Source organism: Lygodium microphyllum, chromosome 30, assembly GCF_053477565.2.
Source record: "Lygodium microphyllum isolate KBCC chromosome 30, Lygodium_microphyllum_v1.1.10, whole genome shotgun sequence".
NCBI classification, from domain to species: Eukaryota; Viridiplantae; Streptophyta; class Polypodiopsida; order Schizaeales; family Lygodiaceae; genus Lygodium; species Lygodium microphyllum.
In genome coordinates, this window is record NC_141164.1 from 81,588,887 (window position 1) to 81,608,293 (window position 19,407).

At 41.2% G+C, this 19,407-nt stretch overlaps 1 protein-coding gene across 2 annotated transcripts in view; it reads left to right on the forward strand.

Moving 5' to 3' along the window:
* Positions 1-12,202: 12,202 nt before the first annotated feature.
* The window catches only part of LOC148010044 (AP-1 complex subunit sigma-1), a 50,893-nt gene continuing 43,688 nt past the window's right edge, over positions 12,203-19,407 (forward strand). Inside the window, exons 1-3 of one of the 2 annotated variants that reach the window (XM_087673148.1) lie at positions 12,203-12,365; positions 13,115-13,201; positions 13,317-13,408. In XM_087673148.1, the coding sequence (XP_087529274.1) occupies positions 12,363-12,365; positions 13,115-13,201; positions 13,317-13,408 (182 nt within the window). In that variant the 5' untranslated portion in view covers positions 12,203-12,362. Of the gene's footprint in view, positions 12,366-13,084; positions 13,202-13,316; positions 13,409-19,407 lie in introns of those variants that run through there. The other variant, XM_087673147.1, reaches the window with a different exon arrangement.

Sequence of the window (19,407 nt, forward strand, 5' to 3'; positions counted from 1 at the left end):
GAAGTTAGCTCAAATAGTGACCCAAAAATACCTCGGCCCTTGAAGATCAGACGCACTAAGGGGGACCTACCCATCCACCTATGATGTAGACGGTTAAAGGAGGAACTACAAACATAGAGCAAAGAAACATGGTCACACGAACAATGAAAATCGCAAGACTTGCCAAAACGATTCACAAGGTTCAAAAAGGGAGATAGGGTGGTGATCTTGCTAGAAGCCAAATGATGGGGGCAAGCAAGCAAACCAATCGAGGGACCCGCCAAGGTTAAAGAGGTCAATTTAGCTAAGGAAGGGGAGACCCCATGACTTGTCTTTATAGTAGATGACTTGGCCGAGCAAGATGAAGCAAGTCTCCTTACCCTCCTACGAGAGTATATAGATGTCTTTGCATGGTCCCTAGAAGAACTTAAAGAGGTAGACTCGAGTGTGGTGACTCACAACATACCCATGACACCTGACGCAACGCTTGCCAAGCAGTGACCGTATCCCATGAATCCAAAGCACGTTCATGTTGTTAAGGAAGAAATTGACAAACTGATGAGAGCAGGATTTATCTACGAAATTGAACACATGGATTGGGTCTCACCCATAGTCATCGTCCTCAAGAAAAATGGGAAGATTCGAGTGTGCGTCAATTACAAGAAGGTAAACGCAGCTATGAAGAGAGATAATTACCCCATTGCCGTACACCGAGCACATGCTCAAGAGAGTGGCTTGCAAGGAGGCCTACAATTTCCTAGACGAGTTCTCTAGGTACAATCAAGTGCAAGTGCATCCTAACAATAGGCATAAGACGGCATTCACCATTGAATGGAGAGCCTTTGCCTACATAGTCATGCCTTTTAGACTGACTAATGCACCAACCACTTTCCAACGACTAATGTGTACAATATCCAAAGACATGCTAAGGAAGGAGTCAGAAGTCTTCGTGGACAACTTATGTGTTCACTGTGCTTGGCAAGAACACTTAAGCAGGCTCCGAGCGGTCTTTGAATAATGACGGCTATACCGCCTCTCATTGAACCCTTTGAAATGCCAGTTCTGGGTGAAGCATGGATGTATCCTAGGACACGTGGTGTCAAAGAATGGCATTGCCACAAATTTCTCCAAGATTGAGGTCATTGTCGATCTTCCACCCCCAGTTGATTACAAGGGTGTTCAGTGCTTCTTAGGACATACTGGGTACTATCGACGGTTTGCGTTAAACTACCATTGATTGCTAAACCTCTATACAAGCTGTTGATTGTATTTGAATGGACCACAGAATGCCAACGTGCGTATGAGGAATTAAAAAAGGCTCTAACCACCACACCAATACTAAGGGCCCCAGATTGGACACTCATGTTCCACGTGCACATTGATGCTTTGAAATTTGTAGTAGGAGCTGTGTTGTGCCAACCTGATGAACACAATCTAGACTACCTGGTAAGCTTTGCTAGCAGATAACTCACTAAGACCAAAATGAATTACTCGACAACGGAGAGAGAGGGCTTGGCCATGGTGTTTTCCCTAAAGAAAATTCGACATTATCTTCTAGCTACACCTTTTACTTTCTTTGTTGACCATCAAGCCTTGTTGCACCTGGTTAACAAACCATGCACCATAGGATGCATTGCTAGGTGGCTTCTTCTGCTTTTGGAGTTTGATTTCTCTGTGATAGTGTGTAAGTGAAAATAGCATTACATGGCTAACTATCTATCTTGCATCCCCATGGGAGAAGCGGATGGACAAGCCATTGTGGATGAACTACTAGACGCGCATCTGTTCCGCTTATCCAACAAAAAAGATTTAATTAAAGCTGACATGACGCCATATTGGGCAGATGACATAGTTCAAGTGCTAGAACATGGACCACTAGAACGACTAATAGAAAAGGCCCAACTTAGGTGGCTTATCCAGAAAATCCAACCCTATCAGTTGATAGCTAGCCAACTTTATAGGCTGGGACAATACGGGTTACTATGCAAATGTGTGTGTGAGTATGAGATGCATGACTTGCTGACAGAGGCACACAGCAGAGTCGCAAGAGGACATTTCAATAGGGACATAATAACTCGCAAAGTGCTGCAGTCCTAGCTATGGTGGCCTACCCTCTTCTGAGATGCGACGCGATTTGTGAAGCATTATGATGAGTGCCAACGAACTAAAGTCCCTGTTCATAAAGATCGCATGGAGCTAACCCCAATTATTGCACAACAACCTTTTGAGAAATGGGGGATTGACTTCATCGGACCCATTAGTCCCGCGGCACAATATTCACAAGCTAAATACATCGTTGTGGCCAACCAAATGGACAGAAGCACGAGCTACGAGAAAGAATGATGCTAGGACCACCGCTAAGTTCCTATGGGAGCAAGTGATCTCACAATTCAGTTGCCCCATCGAACTAGTCAATGACCAAGGCGCACACTTCATCAACGAAGTAATAGCTCACCTCCTGTCCTCCTTCCTAATCATCAATCAAAAATCCTCACCTTATTACCCACAGGCAAACGGTCAAGCTGAATCGACAAATAAAATCCTAGTAAATGTTCTGACCAAGGTCGTCTCTGCTTCACACAGTGATTGGGATAACAAATTGATGGCGGCCTTGTGGGCCTACCACACGGCTTACAAGGCTATAGGGCAGACTCCCTTTTGATTGACATATGGTACAAAGGCAATCCTTCCCTTGGAATTGTTCGTACCAAGCCTCAAGATTGCCCTTCAAGAAAGATGGGATGGGAAGGGGGGATGGATGGAACACTTGATTGAACTCGAACGCTTAACAAAAACCCGGCTTCTAGCAACCCATGCGCTCATATGCGAGAAGGCAAGGTGCAAAAGTTGGTTTGACAAGCATGTCAAGCAATGCAACTTCGAACAGGATGACTTAATACTACTATACTCAGTCAAGAGACATAAGCAAAAGTTGAAGTTTCGAGGGCTAGGACCTTTTAAGGTTCGAATCATCGACCGAACTGGCAACGTCAAACTAGAAACCCTAAAGGGTGAGGGCATAGGCTTCTTTAATGGCAGCTGCATAAAGAAGTACTTTTCTCCCATGCACCCATTGCATGAGCCCCCAATGCTAGCACCCCCTGTCCACATACGAGTAGCCACTCTCACTGAGGTGGACGGCGAGGATAAGAAAGCAGTACCACTAGCTTACCTACGCATGTCAGTCACTGCTAAACACACATACACCATCAATGCATTGATCAATGAGGGAGATGATTTTAATATCTTGACTCGTAACCATTGGACCCAAATTGGCAAATCGTAGTTCCAACCCACTAACACTAATCTCACCCCTTATGAAGGCCAACCCTACACGTTGTTAGGAAAGTGCAAGGTTGTAGTTACTATCGAGTCTGAAAGCATGCCGATAATCTTCTATGTGTTGCCCAACACTAAGAATGCAGGCACGGAATTGTTATTAGGACGAACTTTCAGGAAGCAAACTCGTTGCAATGTCGACTATCATTTGCAGTGTATCCACCTAGCCATGGGCAACGTCTGCATAGTTATAGCTTTCAACAAGGGTGGTGTGACTCTTTCCAAGTCCACAAATGCACTGGTAGAGAAACCCACCACTAAGTCTAAGGAGGAGGATTGTGACTTGTCACAACCCATCCAGCCTCAAGGCCAGCAACCCACTGGAACCAACACTGAAGCCCATGAACCCAAGCTTAAATGGGTACCAAAACATGGAGCGCCACCTAGGAATAGAAACCCATGGCATTGCCAAGCTAACCATTCGCACCCAAAATCTAGGAAGCCAAGGTCGAGCCATAAACATCGATGCACGGTCAAGCCACGATGGGTCCCCAAGACCTTATTGCAAGCGCAAAGGCTACTATACGGGTAACACATGGATTTGGCTACTTAAAGCCCAAATATCCAAAGGCACTACTCAAACACCATCTTCAAGCTTGACCACATGAAACGTCTTGTCATAACCACTCAAACCATAAGCAACTCAAGCCGTTAAATCCATGGAACCTCTAAAGCCTAGCTCAGCAGGACATAAGCCAATATATCGCCCAAAACCGCAACCTGTTACTAACAAACCAACCATATCTAGTCCCGGTGATGCCCCTCCTCAACTCTCAAACACACCAAATAGCACGTCAACCGCAGTCACAACCGTGCCCATCGAACATAAGGCCAACCTACACATGAGCAAACCAAGCGACACCCATTAGCTGCTGACCTCTCTAGCGCTATCAAACCTCAAGCACCTGCCGAGCTTAGACCCTCTTATGAGTGGCGATCAATTCTAACCTTGGATACGGAGTTAGCTGAAAATACTAAGGTCTCTTGGAAGAGCCTATAGCAATGAAAATACGAACACTACCTTGCTCCTGGGAGGAGTCGAAATTTGTATTCGTTAAAGCTTCTGAAAGCAGCTAAGGAGTTAATTGCAACCGAGTTATCCAAGGAACAAGCAATCAAACAACATCTCATTACATCATATAGTAGGAATACAATCAAGACCACAAACCAAGAAATTGAGAACTTACAACAGCTTACTGATAACAACTCCTCCTTCTTACAGAAATAGTATGCTCTATGACTGCGATGGGAGCTAGAGGGATGCCAAATAATGACCAACGATGTGCAATTAAGGCATCGAAGTACGATCCCACCTATGTAGCCCCAACTTCATATAGGGTATTGACTACCCTCCATAATCGACCCCTCGAGGAACACATTGCGGGACATCCTCATTTAGATCGCATCCTCATTGAGGAGGAGTTGCATGTTGCTAGCCGATTGGACTCCGATGACTTCTTACTTGACATCCTCACTTACATTACGCATGTGGACATCTGCCCTTTCGATTTAGATGACTATGCTAATTTAGGATATAATCAGAATTTCTATGCCTAGCTTATACAGAAGTAGAACACTAAGACGATTTGCTGAAGGCCCTTCATCCTCTAACCCTTTAATCCTACGAAGGATTCTTCTCATTTCAGGGGGAAAAGATAAGGTGAATCAAACCAAATACATAAGGAAAACAATAAAGGAAAAGCACACATTGCAAAAGTAGGAACAACTTGTGGTTGAGAAAAATATCAATAAAAGTGAAAGCAATAGACCATAGAGAGGAAAAAGTCTACTTCTGCACTCAAACATTTCAGTTTGGCCAGTATGTAGTTGTTTCTCGTTGCTTGTAATTATTTTGAAAAATAATAATGGTGAATATGGCTTCATGACAGGCATCCATCATGGTAGGTCAAGAAAAGGCTGGCAAGCTGCCTTTTTCAAAGGAAGAACAAGCAAAATACGGGCTTTTGGTGGAAACACGAGCCTTAAACCAGTTCAAATTTCGGCATATCTTCAACCTAGAGGACATGGCCATTGAAGAATGGGCGGTGAGGCAAATCATCGAGCAATGCAATATACAAAAATACTGGAAGCAGTGAGCTAGGGAGTAGACTACTTCCACTGTGGAGAGTTCCTGAGGTCTTTCCAGAGAAACTGCAGCACCATAACTGTGCATGAGGGAGAGGAAACTCGCCAAGTGCAGATTGAATTGACCCCGGAGCTTGTGGAAAAGGCATTGAGCTTGGCAAACAAAGTAGAAAGAAAGCCAAAAAGAGATGTATATGCCTTGCTAGGGATGGACAAGGTAAAGATCCACACCAACGATGGCATCAGCTTGGCGGATATTCTTGACCCCGAAATCCAACTCCAACCCAAGATGGTGCACGCATTGTTATCTACCAAAGATACAACACCATAATGAGCTACATCAACGTTCCCCTGCTAGAGAGTGTCACAGCAAGGTTTCTGGATGAGGTGAAGCTCAACGGGTTTGTGAGGAAGACCATTGAGACCTCAACAAAAGCCTTGGCAATGAGAGGACAACCTACTGGAGGAGAATCTCCCACCACTAAATCTTGGGAGAGAAAGAAACTCGATCGGGCATCAAGGTAATCTCACTACACTCGTAGAGAAGGATAGCGCGTCGGCTATGTGAGAGGTAGCCATTAGTGCTCGCTTGAAATGCTTGAACAATAAGCAGTCTATCGGATAGTCATGGTGTACATAACCTTCAAGTTACTCCATATACACCTCTTCAAGCAAGTCACCATTCAAGAATGCATTTTTGACATCCATCTGCCATAATTTCTGGCCCTTAGAAGCCGCTAATGCAATAACTATTCTCACGGTTGCCATCTTGGTAACCGGGCTGAAAGTCTCCTCGTAATCTAGGCCATACTGCTATGCATATCCCTTTGCAACCAACCGGGGTTTCATACCTTTCCAATGAACCATTCGACTTGCATTTCACTTTATAAACCCATTTGTAGCCAATGGATGCTTTGCCTTCAGCCAAACATACCAATTCCAATGTCTCATTTTCAGCCAATGCTGGGTATTCTTCATCCATGGCGGCACACCAATTCTCATTTGTAACTACCTCACTGAACTTCTAGATTCTTTGTAGCCTAACACTTTAGTCATATATGCATAATGTCTAGCTGAATACCCACTGTATGTCAGTCTATCAATTGGTTTTCTGACCCTTTCAGACCTCCTCAACTGCGGTGCACTCTGGGCTTGCCTTTCATGAGGCGGCACATACCTGCTTTGCCTCGCACTAGGCGTCATAACTGATGGTATGCCCAATTCACTATCAAGACTATCACTGCCAGGTGATTCATATCTAGATGTAAGCGGGCCAGTCACATCATCAAACATCTTTACTTTTCCTTTTCTCCCCCTCACTAACATATCCGTGTCAGTGGATGCAGTAGCATGACTGAGGAGTCGTCCTATCCAAGGACTAACAATAGATGAAATAGAGAGTAATGAACTCTCTTGTTCTCTTCTTCTCATTCTTCCATAATGCTTACTAAAGTTTAATCACACATAACTGATAAACACACTAGATCACTAACTAACCATACTACTAACTGTAGTTGAGTCTGACCAACTCAGTTATTACAACGCACATGTAAAGTGACATCTAAGATGAAAGCTGTCTAGATAAGGTCGGTCATGTCGGTGATACTGATCACGAGCTTGATTCTCAACAATTGGTGACAAAGGAGCTTGTACGCCTACATGCCCACACTTACTAACTATGCATTGCACTCACACACATATACATTGCATTGGTGGTAGGCACCCATCATTGTCACTTTATTCTTTCAATGACTATTGAATAAGGGAAGGCTAGTCACTTATTGTGGCTATTAGAGTTCCCACATATGGTGTCTCTCTCTCTTGCTCCATCCGCCATAGCTCTTACTTTTGCTCATGTGCTTCCACTTGGGCTCTACCTTTTATCATCACTTGTGCATGTGGATAGGACACTTGCTATCATTGGTAGCAATGTTCAAGAAAAAAAGTTACTTGAAGTCTAAATGATAGTTTGGATATTTGTAATATGTTGCTTTTATGTATTTTATGTGCAAACAATCAAATTTGAGATTTTTTTCATGTTTTCAAAGCTCTATTGCAAACATGCATTGTGTTGTTATGAAAAAAAAATAGAGGATGGTGTTATTTTGTGGCCTCATTAAATAAGTTTAGGGTCTATGCTATATCTAATAGGTAATTATTATATCTTATTATTGGAATAAATATCATTTCTCTTTCTAAACCTCTAAACCTACTTTGCAGTTATTGAGCTAACTCCAAGCCTCCTATGCTATTTTTTATCTCCTTCCTCCTTGTCTCTATACTCAAGGCCACTCTTAATGTGTCTCTTCTATATATATATATATATATATATATATATCATGAGGACTACTCTTAATGCCCTCTCTAGGGGTAGCTATGAGGCCTTGTCTTGGTGTGGCAAGTGCTGGAGGCATCCATGGAGTGCCCTTATTTTGAGGTGGTGTCATTGTGCATAGCTCCCATGAGGAGCTGGTCTTCCCTCCCTATGCAACAACACTCACTTTGTTCTTATCTCCCCTACATATGGCTGGATGTATTAACAATGGAGCCCCCTCATGATGCACTTTGCTTCCCCTTCCTTACGTGTAGCCCTTATAATAATGGAGCCCCATGGCAATCATACTTGCCCTTACCTATGCTATTGGCTTCAATGCTAGAACTCCTTTTTTGCCATCCCTAATGGCCTCTCAAATGAAGATCTAGAAGAGCCATGGGGAAGATGACTATTAAGGAGGATTTGAGAGAGCATTGGAGGGCCTCCAAAGAAGGGGACCTAATATCTTTGTGGTTTGATTCCACTTGAGTGTATCTTACTTTCTCTCTTTTACCGTTTCAAGGTTACTAATTTTAAATGTACCATAAAACCTAGGATGAGAAGCTATGGGTACCTAAACACACACACACACACACACACACACACACACACACACACAGAGTCCATTAGTAAATCATGTCTTTAAAATGATGGACAAAACTGTGAGAGAGAGAGAGAGAGAGAGAGAGAGAGAGAGAGAGAGAGAGAGAGAGAGAGAGATTATCAAAGCAATAAAATTATAGGAAGCATTGCCATACATGATGAATTGCTATTCAATATGTATTAGTGCAATTATGTGTGTATGAGAGAGATACGTATTACAAAATGGATAGAATTGGATGAAGAAGTAGTCTTAATCTATATGCATTTTTGAGAATGTGAGAGAGATTATGAAAGGGGTAGAATTGTAGGGAGCATTGCATGCATGACAACTTGCTATTTTGAATATGTATGAATACAATTATCTGTGTATGAGAGTTAAGTATTACAAAATGCATAAAATTGGACGAAGAAGTTGTCTTAACCTATATGCATTTGCAAGAACTCACTTTCTTAATTGCTTAATTTATGCATGTGCGTGCAAACATGTGATCATACATATGCATGAATAGTGGGAACGTTGTAGACTAGAGTAAAGTAGAGTATATGCAATATCTATTTTAGGAGCCCTAAACCTAATTGAACTATTCACAAATCAATTGAAACCAAACTTTTATGCATGTAAACAATCGAATCTATTAGATAGGTGAAATGAGTTTTCCTCTTCAGAATAGGCATCTCTCTCTTACCATATTGCTTCACAAAACAACACCCCCATGCCTTTAAGCTACATGGTTGGGCCCTAAAATTTGGTTTTCCTAGGTGGTCTCAACTATTCTACTTGATGAAGCACTAATCTAAATCCAAACCTACATGACTTTTGTAGGGTGATCCCAAGTCTACCAAAATATATTTCACACATGCGCGCGTGCACACATACACACACACACACACCCCACTAAGATTGCATAGTGATGTACCTTTTTGTTACCCAAAAACAAAAGAGAGAGGAGAGATGCATTAAAATGCACATAAAGAGGTGCACATGTAATTATATATATATATATATATATATATATATATATATATATATATATATATATATATATATATATATATATATATATATATATATATATAGAGAGAGAGAGAGAGAGAGAGAGAGAGAGAAGCTCTTCACATGTGCATTATGCACACAAGTGCTCTCTCTCCTAGACCTACATATGCAAAGATTGAATCTACTATATGAGTGAATCAAGATCACACACACACACACACACACACACACACACTCTCTCTCTCTCTCTCTCTCTCTCTCTCTCTCTTTGCACACACATACACGCCTCCCCTCCTCATATATATCACAACAATGGGCACAATGCTAAGGTAGTCTAGTTAGTAGCGAAGAGCACACTCACGTATGCACACACATTGAAAAACACACATGTGAATGCATTAATGCATACTGGCGTTCCGCGCGTACTTCGTGTGCACAGAACGCTAAGCTGCTTCATGGTAGCTTCGCTTAACATTCCATTTCTTCTCTTTCTCTCTCCTATATTTCCCCCTCTATTTTTAATTTTTTTTATTATCTCTCTCTCTCCCTCCAATTCCATATAAATAAATAAATAAATAAATATATCTCTTCTGTCTTTTTCTCTCCTCTTTTTATTTTCTTATTATTCCTCTCTCTCTCTCTCTCTTAATTTTTATATTTTCTCTCTATGTAATCTTATATTACACAATGTAAATAAATTGTCATATTCTCTCTCTTTCTCCTTTTCTTCTCCCCCCCCTCTCTTTTCCTTCTCTTTCTCTCACTCCTCTTTTTTCATTTTTAATTCTCTTTCTTTTAAATTTTATCTTTCATCTCTATCATTCTCTCTCTCTTTCTTCTTGTTCTTCTTATATCTCTCTCTCCCTTCCCCCCTTCTCTCTCTACCTTCTATTTTAGTTTATTTTCTCTCATCTTCTCTCTCTCTCTCGCTCTCTTTTCGTTCTCTCTCCCTTTCCTCTTTTTTCATTTTTTCCCCTTCATCTCTCTCTTTCTCTCTCTCTCTCTCTTTTAAGTTTTATCTTTCCTCTATAATTTTTTGTGTTCATATTCTCTCTCTTCTTTTTCTTCTTCTCTCTCTGTCCTTTTCTTCTCCCCCTCTCTTTGTCTCTTTTCCTTCTCTAACTCTTTCTTTCTCTCTCTCTCTCTCTCTCTCATAAATTTTATTTTTTCTATATGTATAATTCTCTCTCTATTATTCATTCCTCTCTCTTATTTATCATCTCTCTCCCTCCCCCCTCTCTCTTCTTCTTCATCTCTCTCCCTTCGTCCCCTCTCTCTCAAAGTATGTGAAAAACTATGTCAATAAATTTAAATTATAAAAGCTTTTAAAAATATTTAATTAAAAGAGAAAAAAAGAGAGAAAAGTTTGAATTAAAAACTTTAAATAGAGAGAGAGAGAGAGAGAGAGAGAGAGAGAGAGAGAGAGAGAGAGAGAGAGAATGAGAGAGAGAATTTTGATTTAAAAAAGGGGAGAAAAATACGTTTATGAAAAGTTTAATTTAATTGAGAGAGAGAGAGAGAGAGAGAGAGAGAGAGAGTCTATACGTGAGAGGGAGGGGGGGTTTAATTCTTCTCTCTCGCTTTCTTTTCTTCTCTCCTTGCTTTCCTTCTCTCTCTCTCCCTTGTTTTTTTTCTTTTAATTCTCTCTGTCTCTCTTTTAAATTTTATATTTTCTCTTTGTGTTTATGTCTCTCTCCCTTCCTCCCCTCTTTTTTTACATTTTATTTTATCTCCTTGTTCTCTCTCTCTCTCTCTCATCAAATATTGTAAATTTTTTCTCTCTCTCATTTTCTTCTCTCCGCTCTTTCTCCCTGCTTTTCTTCTCTCTCTCTCTCTCTCTCTCCCCTCTCACATGCCTTTTCCTTCTCTCTCCCTCTCCTCTTTTTTCCTTTTTTCTCTCTCTTCACTTTCTCTTTAGATTTTTCTCTCTCTTTAAGATTTTATATTTCCTTTGCTTATAGTTCTCTCTTTGTGTTCATATTCTCTCTCTTCTCTTTTCTTCTCCCCTCTCTCTCCTCTCTTTTCCTTCTCCCTCCCTCCCTCCTTGTCTCCCTCCCTCTCTCTCTTAGTCCTTTTTCTTTTTCTTCCTCTCCTTTCTCCTTCCCCCCTCTCTCTCAAAGTATGTGAAAAACTATGTTTAAAAAAATTTAAATTAAAGAAAGTTGTTAAAAATATTGAATCAAAAGAGAAAGAAAAAATTAAAAAGGCTTTTAAAATATTTAATTAAAAAATGAGAAAAGAATTAAAATGTTTAATCTAATAGAGAGAGAGAGATCCTCTCTCTCTCTCTTTTAATTTTTTTCTATCTCTTCTCTTTTTCATTTTTAATTTCTCTATTTCTTTTAAATTTGATCTTTCCTCTCTCTAGAACTCTTTATTACTCCCCTCTCTTCTTTTTCTTCTCTCATTTTAGATTATTTTCTCTTGATTCTCTCTCCCACATGAAACATAAAATTCTCTCTCTCTCCCCTTTTCTTCTCCCCCTCTCTTTCTTTTTTCTCTCTCTCTCTCCCTCTCCTCTTTTCTCATTTTTTCCTGCTTATTCTTCCCTCTCTATCTCATTTTCTTCTCCCCCCTCTCTTCCTCTTTTGCTTTTCTATCTTTTTAATTCTCTCTTTCTCTCTCTTTTAAATTTTATATTTCCTCTCTCTATTCTCCCTTCTCTCTCAAAGTATGTGAAAAACCATATCAAACATATTAAAATTAAAAAATAGCTTAAAAATATTTAATAAAAGTAAAAGTAAAAAAAAACCTTAAAAAATATTTAATTAAGGAGGAGGAAAAAAGGAAAAAGATAGAGGGGATAAGTTTGGAAACCATTTGGAGGTTCGGGGCTGTGTGAACGGGCAAGGGCGAGGGGTCGGCGGGTTTTCAGACGCCGGAGCGCCCAGCATCACATTGTCGGGGTTCTAACTGACCCTCACATCTGTCTGGAGCCACGTGTTATCCGACGTGGCGGAAGCTTCTGTCTTTCTTTGCTTGGGCGACTTTTCATTCTGGTCTTGTAGAAGACCAGCAAGGAGGACAGGACGTTCGGGGCTCCTCACCATGGTTAGCACTCTCTGCATTGATCGCAATCTATGTCTGTTTTTCTTCGGCGGATCTTCTGAATCTATGTCTTCTATGCGATCTCTGTGGTTCCCCCCCTTTCCCCCAGAGCCAGTTGCGTTTTTGTTGTTTAAGGACCTGGAGGATCCGTCAATTAGGTCAGGATTAGGTGCGAATCTATGGTGGATGCGTACCATTTCTGATCGCGTATCTGGCGTTTCAGCATGTCCAGTTTTCTCCTGCTTCTGCTTATTGAAACATGCGCAGGCTGATTTTTTCCCTCAGGCGGTTTGAATGTGTGCGAATGCTTCGTGATCTCCCGAACAGAAACCTCAACCAAAAGTTTCTGTGAACACTGACGTAATTGCCTCGCTTTCAATGTTTCATGTGGACTGTCGTGCTTGCGATTCTGAGTACTGCATTGTATTTGGTTAGCAAGCCTGAAGGTTGTAGGCATTCACTTTGTCCACCGCAAGTTGCAGCATATGGCTTTTGTAGTTCAAGAGTGGCTTCGAAGCTTACTGCATTACTTTAACCATTGTAAAGGAGTTCTATGTTTGTGAAGCCTAACGGCCAATGCTCCACTGATCTGCTTAGATTTTGTTTGCTCAATCCTTAGTGATGTTAGGAATATCTAAGATTTGCATGCTAAAACATGTTTACGACTTATCGTGCTTGTCTCTATAACTGGACAGCCTTTGTCCATCTGAACACTCAATTTATTCCATCATAGATTAATGTTCTACATGCAGATTCACTTTGTAGTGCTGATCAGTCGTCAAGGCAAAGTACGCCTCACGAAGTGGTATTCTCCTTATAGTCAAAAGGAAAGAACAAAGGTAAGTTCTGTGCAACAAGATGTCATTCTGCTGTGATATTCCTTGATTTACATCGTTTGATATGAACCTTCATGTGCCTTAGCTCGATGATCGAAAACTTGGTTTTGCGCTGTAGATCATTCGTGAGCTAAGTGGATTGATTTTAACAAGGGGACCAAAGCTTTGCAACTTTGTAGAATGGCGAGGCTTTAAGGTTGTTTACAAAAGGTAGAAAGTTTCTGATTCCTTGTTTATGAAGACTGTGAGATTAACATCATTAGATGACCATTATAAACTTAAAGTCCCTAAAGTTGTTTATTGTGTGCATTGGTAGAAGGTAAAGTCAAGATTTGGCATCCTTATGTCAACCTTTTCAGATTAATAAGCTTTGATGCATGTGTGTGGGATTTTTGGTCAAAGAGTGTGTGTGAGAGATCAGGGAACACTATGATGGGTAAACTCCTAGCAAGGGTGGATTTTTTCCAACACTATTTACTATTAAGTGTAGATCAGAGTCTTAGGAGAAGGGGTATTCAGAAGCTGAAAGGGATAGATAGTACTAGCAAGGTTAATCCTTGTAGTCATACCAACATAATTTGTACAACTCAAGAAGAGAAAAGAGCAAGTTCTAGTCATTGAGCCAATTTCATAAAGTTGTTGAATCCACAGTCTCTACAATAGGGGATTCACAGTAGGTAAGTAATGAGGAAATGACAATGTAGAGGGAGCTCACGCTCAACCGCCAAGACCCATGGACCACTTATTCTTTCAAGCGTTTCAAGTGAGCATCTATGACTATCTCTCTCCTAGTTGACGCGCCTTTGATCCTATCGGGGTGTAGTGAGCTTACCTTGATGCCTGAATGAGTTACCTCCTCCCTCAAGCACACCGGTAGCTCCACGATTCTTGATGCAAGCTCAAGCATCCTCAAGCCTCCATCTCCAAGCTCCATCTTCCATAGCCGCGTATGAGAGAAGAGAAGAGAATAGAAGAGAAGAAGAAGAGAGGAGATGGGGAGAGCTTCACCTCCTTGATTCCTCACCCTCACACTCTCACACTCTCTCTCTCAAGCACACACAAGCTCACTTCCTTACACTCACACACTCTCTTAAATATACACAAGCAAGTAAAAAGAAGAGGAGAGAAGAAGAAGAGTCTCTTGTTGCTATACACCAAAGAATGAGCTCTCATTTACTTTTTGAACTTCATATATATGCCCTAAAATCCCATGGATACCCATCCCTTTTTTTACGTGACCGGCCATTGTGGCAAGGTCCCCTTTTCCATTCCCTTCTACTTGGTCTATTTCTTTAGCCTATGCTCGTCTATCCTTTTATAATTCGCACAAGAGGAAGCCTGGCGCTCTTTTACAAAAGTTTTGGGACGCCTTTCATTTAAAAATGCGCTTTTGTCTTTAACTTGATTTTAGAGGCCCCCTTGCGCCTTTGCTTGTTCTCCATCTTGCTTCTTTCACTTCATCCGCTTTTCACTTCTTTTGCTTCCATCTCGAGTTGGGGTTAACATTACCTCCCTCCTAAGCGAGTGTTAGTCCCATGGCACTTGGGGGGCTTTGTTGTTGAGGGTTTGGTGCTTCGAACGGTGGTTGCCTAAGTGGATGATGGGGACTTGTGTTGATTGGTAGTGGTTGAGGAGCTTGACAATGATTGCGTTGTTGGAGACCGAGGGTATATTGAGTGGATGGCAGGGCCTTCGATGTTGGTGCTTGGTTATGCTATGCTATGGTTTGGTTTTGCTAGATGAGTTGAGCTCATGAGAAATGGACATGTCACATGATAATCTCGCAATGTTTTTGAGATTCTTTGTGAGTCTTATGTTATGTTATGTTGGCTAGTAATTTTCAGCATATGTTGGGCGTATGGAATGGTTGAACAACAATGTACAATGTTGTGTTGACTATGATGCCCTATGAAAATTCCAATGTAGTACTTTGCTTTTGATTCATTTGGTAGTGTAATTGAGGACGATTGCAAGGATTTCAAGGGGGAGGGCTGTCATGAGAACATGTATTTTTGAAACCTCACTTAATATGTGGATTAATTTTTATCACATGATTAAGTAAATGATGCATATGTGAGGTGCAATTGGGGTTAAAGTAAATTTATGAGTTCGGGACTCCAGGACATCACGGAATGTCGAAGGTAAAAGTTGCTATAAGTTATGCCGCACAGGTACTTAGTGGTAACTAGTGCCAGTTGTTGACCTAGGTCATCCATTTGGCCATAAGTGTCAGTTGTTGGTGACACTAGAGAAGTGGTGTTTAATGGTACCTAACACCAACCTGATGGTTAAAGATAGCGCAGAGATACTCGGGAATGGAAGTTGCCTATGAATTTAATTATTGGCCAGTTAAATTATTTTTTAGGGCACCAAAATAATCATTAGATTAATTTTCAGTATTTAAAGATTGAAAATTAATATTTAATTATAGAAAATGCTAGAAAAACCATTTGGGAAGGTTGCCACTTGTCAAAAATGCCCATGCAAGACTGAAAAACGTCTTTAGAGGTTGGAGAGGCATTTTTATAAATTCAGCCTGCAAGAGAGAGGGAGGAGAGGCTGCTGGTTTAATTTGCAGCCATTGGAGGACCTTTTGAGGTAGCCAGGGACAAAAGAAGAGAGAGGGAGGAGAGGCTGCTGGTTTGATTTGCAGCCATTGGAGGACCTTTTGAGGTAGCCAGGGACAAAAGAAGACCAATCAACAGGAGGAGACAGCATCTACAGGTTGTTGAGGCAGGGCAGCAGCAGTAAATGACTGATTTTCTTCAGTTTTTTGCATCTACATGCTGTTGTGGCAGGGCAGGAGCTGCACTTGACTGATTTTCAGTCATTTTTCGTGACAAAACTCTGAATTTTCTCTCTCTACAGCTTTCCCTCTCATCTCCCAACCATTTCACAGCCTTGCTTAGATCTCAGCATTTGGACCCTTGGAGGTTGAGAAATTGCAAATTTCTCTGTTGTAAACCCTAATTTATAGTAGAAATTAGGGTTTAGTAGCAGCATTGGGAAGTGAGCTAGAAATTGGAAGCTCCAAGACTTGGATTCAACAAGGCTGAAGGTGAATTTCAGCTGAATTCAGGTGGAGGACTAGCCAGCCATTGAATTCGGGGCATTTCCATCGTCTATGAAGTGGGTGAAGGCCAATTAAGTGCCGGAATCAAGGGGCAAAATAGATTGAAGACTTGTTGGTCACTTTGGATAGCAAGGGGAGTTGAAATACCGAAAGGGATTGGGAGAATCCCATTGTAAATCCTCTTCTTTTTCAATAAAGCCAAAGAAATACCAAAGCGGCGCCAATTTTGGGGCCAATCGGGTGTGCATTTTCCAAGATCAGTAGGTAAATTTGTATTTTCAGATGTGCATTAATTATTTGCTGTTGTAATTAAGTTGTAATCAGGGATTTACCACCCATCCATGGAAGGAAGGCTGGTTTCATGGCTCCATCGACGGGATATCATGAAATCCTTTGAATTGGTGGGCCCGTGGTACTTGGTTGCGACTTGGGACTATTGCATTATTGCTGTAATTGTTCTCAGCAGTGAATTACAGCAAGCATGTCTTCAGATGGTGGTACGGGATCAAGTGGAGAGGATGCATCACTCCTTGGTCAATCACATGGTGAAGGGGGAAATGCAATGATTGATGTTGGGTATGGTTCTTAGCATGGACAGCATGCTGAAAATATGGGAAATGACCCAAATGTTGGTACTTCAATGCATTGAGAGGCTGATGACTAGCAAGGGGCTGAAGAATTTGATGATAGCTTCAAGGATCGAATGCATACAATAACAAATCTTTTTACTGAATTGGCAAAGAATCCCCGGTTTACTCGATTCTTGAACGCCCCAAAGAAGGATAGCAAAGGCAAAGAGAAGAAGACACCTTCCACAGCTTCGGGACAGCTACAAGAACGGAAAGAAATGCCTAAGCGTTCTTTAGAAGAGCCCAAAATGCCTAAAGAGCACAAACAGTTGGTATCCATGGGGCAGCAAGTGTAAATGCATGGCCAACTTGGTAGTGCCAATCCATGGGAACATGGGCAGCAAGGCAATCATGCACATGCAAGCATGGGATGGCAAGGATACTTTGGTGGTGGTACCATTTTTCATGGTATGGTTGGAACCGCATACGGGAATGTATGGCACAAATCCCTATGGTATACAGCAGTCAATGCATGGCTCACAACACCCAATGTATCTGGGTAATGCAAGTGGAATGCCTAATCCCATGTATGGTAGCATAAGTATGATGCTTGGGGCACAAAGCGGGCCATATGGATATGTATCGGCACCCCTAGGGACTGTTGGAGCACAAGGATTTGGTGCTGGTCATGTAGATGCTTTAGAGAGTGCTGGTTTTTATGCAAATACAGCCAATGCACCCTTTTTGTAGTAGTCCATTTATGATATAACTTGACTCCCATAGGTCCGTTGAAGGACTATGATGAAGGTGGCAAAAGTGTGAAGTTTGAGTCTTTCAGTGGTGCACAAGATAGGTTGAAAGCACTTGTTTTTATTCAGCAGTTTGATGTAGTCTATTTTGAAGGCAACTTCACAGAGGCATCTAAGATACATAAGGCAACCACATTTTTGACGGGAAATGCATTGCAGTGGTGGTCTACACTCCTTATTCAAGGGAAGTCACCTACCACTTGGGTCCAGTTCAAGCAAATGTTTATTTCAAATTGGTCGACAAGTACCTTTGAAGTAGACATTATGTCAACTTGAAATCAATTGAATTCCAAAGATTGCAAGAACTTGGATCAATATAATAAGAAGTTTTGGGATGCATTGTTGCTAGTTACTTCTTATCACATAGTATCCCTCCATGAGCAGTTTGAGAAGTATATTTGTGGTTTGCCAAAGAAATCAAGGATTTTTGCATTAAGTCCACCGTTTCCAACATGTCGCAGCTTATAGAAAATGCTACTACAGTTGACACATTGCTGCGTGGAAGGATGCAGGATTCCACGATGATGATGCCAAGTCACATGTCAAAGAGGCGAAGACTGAGAAAAAGGGTAAATCTGAAAATAAAGCTGAAAATTGGGGCAGATCTGAAAAATAGGGTTGGAAAGAGGAACACATCGCAGAGCAAGAGTGGAAAAAGTGATGCACTGTCACGTAAACCTCAGTTATCGACTGTCAATATAGTTTATCACATTGAGTTGGATGCCATGAAAGAGCAATATGTTGCTGATTCGAACTTTGCTAATGTTTATGATTAGCTTTGCAATGGCCAAAGGCATGGACACTTTGTGTAAGAGATAGATTTCTGATGATGCATGGATGACTGTGTGTTACAAAGCAGTTAAGGCCTAGAGTTATCATTGAAAGTCATGCTCCTCCGTATGCAGAACATAGAGGTATTGATGCCAGTGTCAAGGCAGTGGAGCATTTCTTTTGTTGGCCAGCTTTGGATATGATGTAGAACAGTTTGTTAAGACATGCATCGTATGCCAGAAGAAAAAGCATGATAGGCAAAAGTTGCCGGGTTTATTATAGCCCTTGCCTATTCTAGATCGGCCTTGGCAAAGCATTGCAATGGACTTTATTTTTGAGCTTCCTAAGACACCTACAGGGAATGATGGGATATGGACTATCATTTGCAAGTTTAGCAAACAAGCCCATTTCATTCCAGTGAGAAAGAAAATTAAGGTTGATCATATGGCAGGATTGTTTTTGCAGCACATCTTTAAGTATTATGGTATGCCAGAGTCGATCATTAGTGATTGAGACTCCCGGATGACTAGTTTATTTTGGAAGGGCTTGTTTGAGAATATGGGTACCACGCTGAAATTCTCATCATCCTTCCATCCACAAACAGATGGTCAGTTTGAGGAAGCAAATTCCATAGTGTTAGATCTTTTGAGGTAGTAGAGGATGGTAAGAAAGTACCCCCCTATTTTGTACATAAAAGATACGATCTTTGAGTTTGATCGCTCTGTGGAAAGCATGGATGTAGCTTATCAGAAGGTTAAGTATGCACTTCAAAGATCATAGGATAAGCAAAAGAGGGCAGCTGATCGCCACAGACATGCTTTTGCAGTTTGTAGAGGGTGATTATGTATTGCTGCATTTTGAAAAGGCAAGGCTGAAAAAGATGAAAGGAAGAGAAAGATTGTATCCAATGTTGAGTATGAGATACTATGGGCCCTTCCAGGTGAAAGAGAAAGAGAGGGAGAGTGCATTGTATCTCTCCCTCTCCCT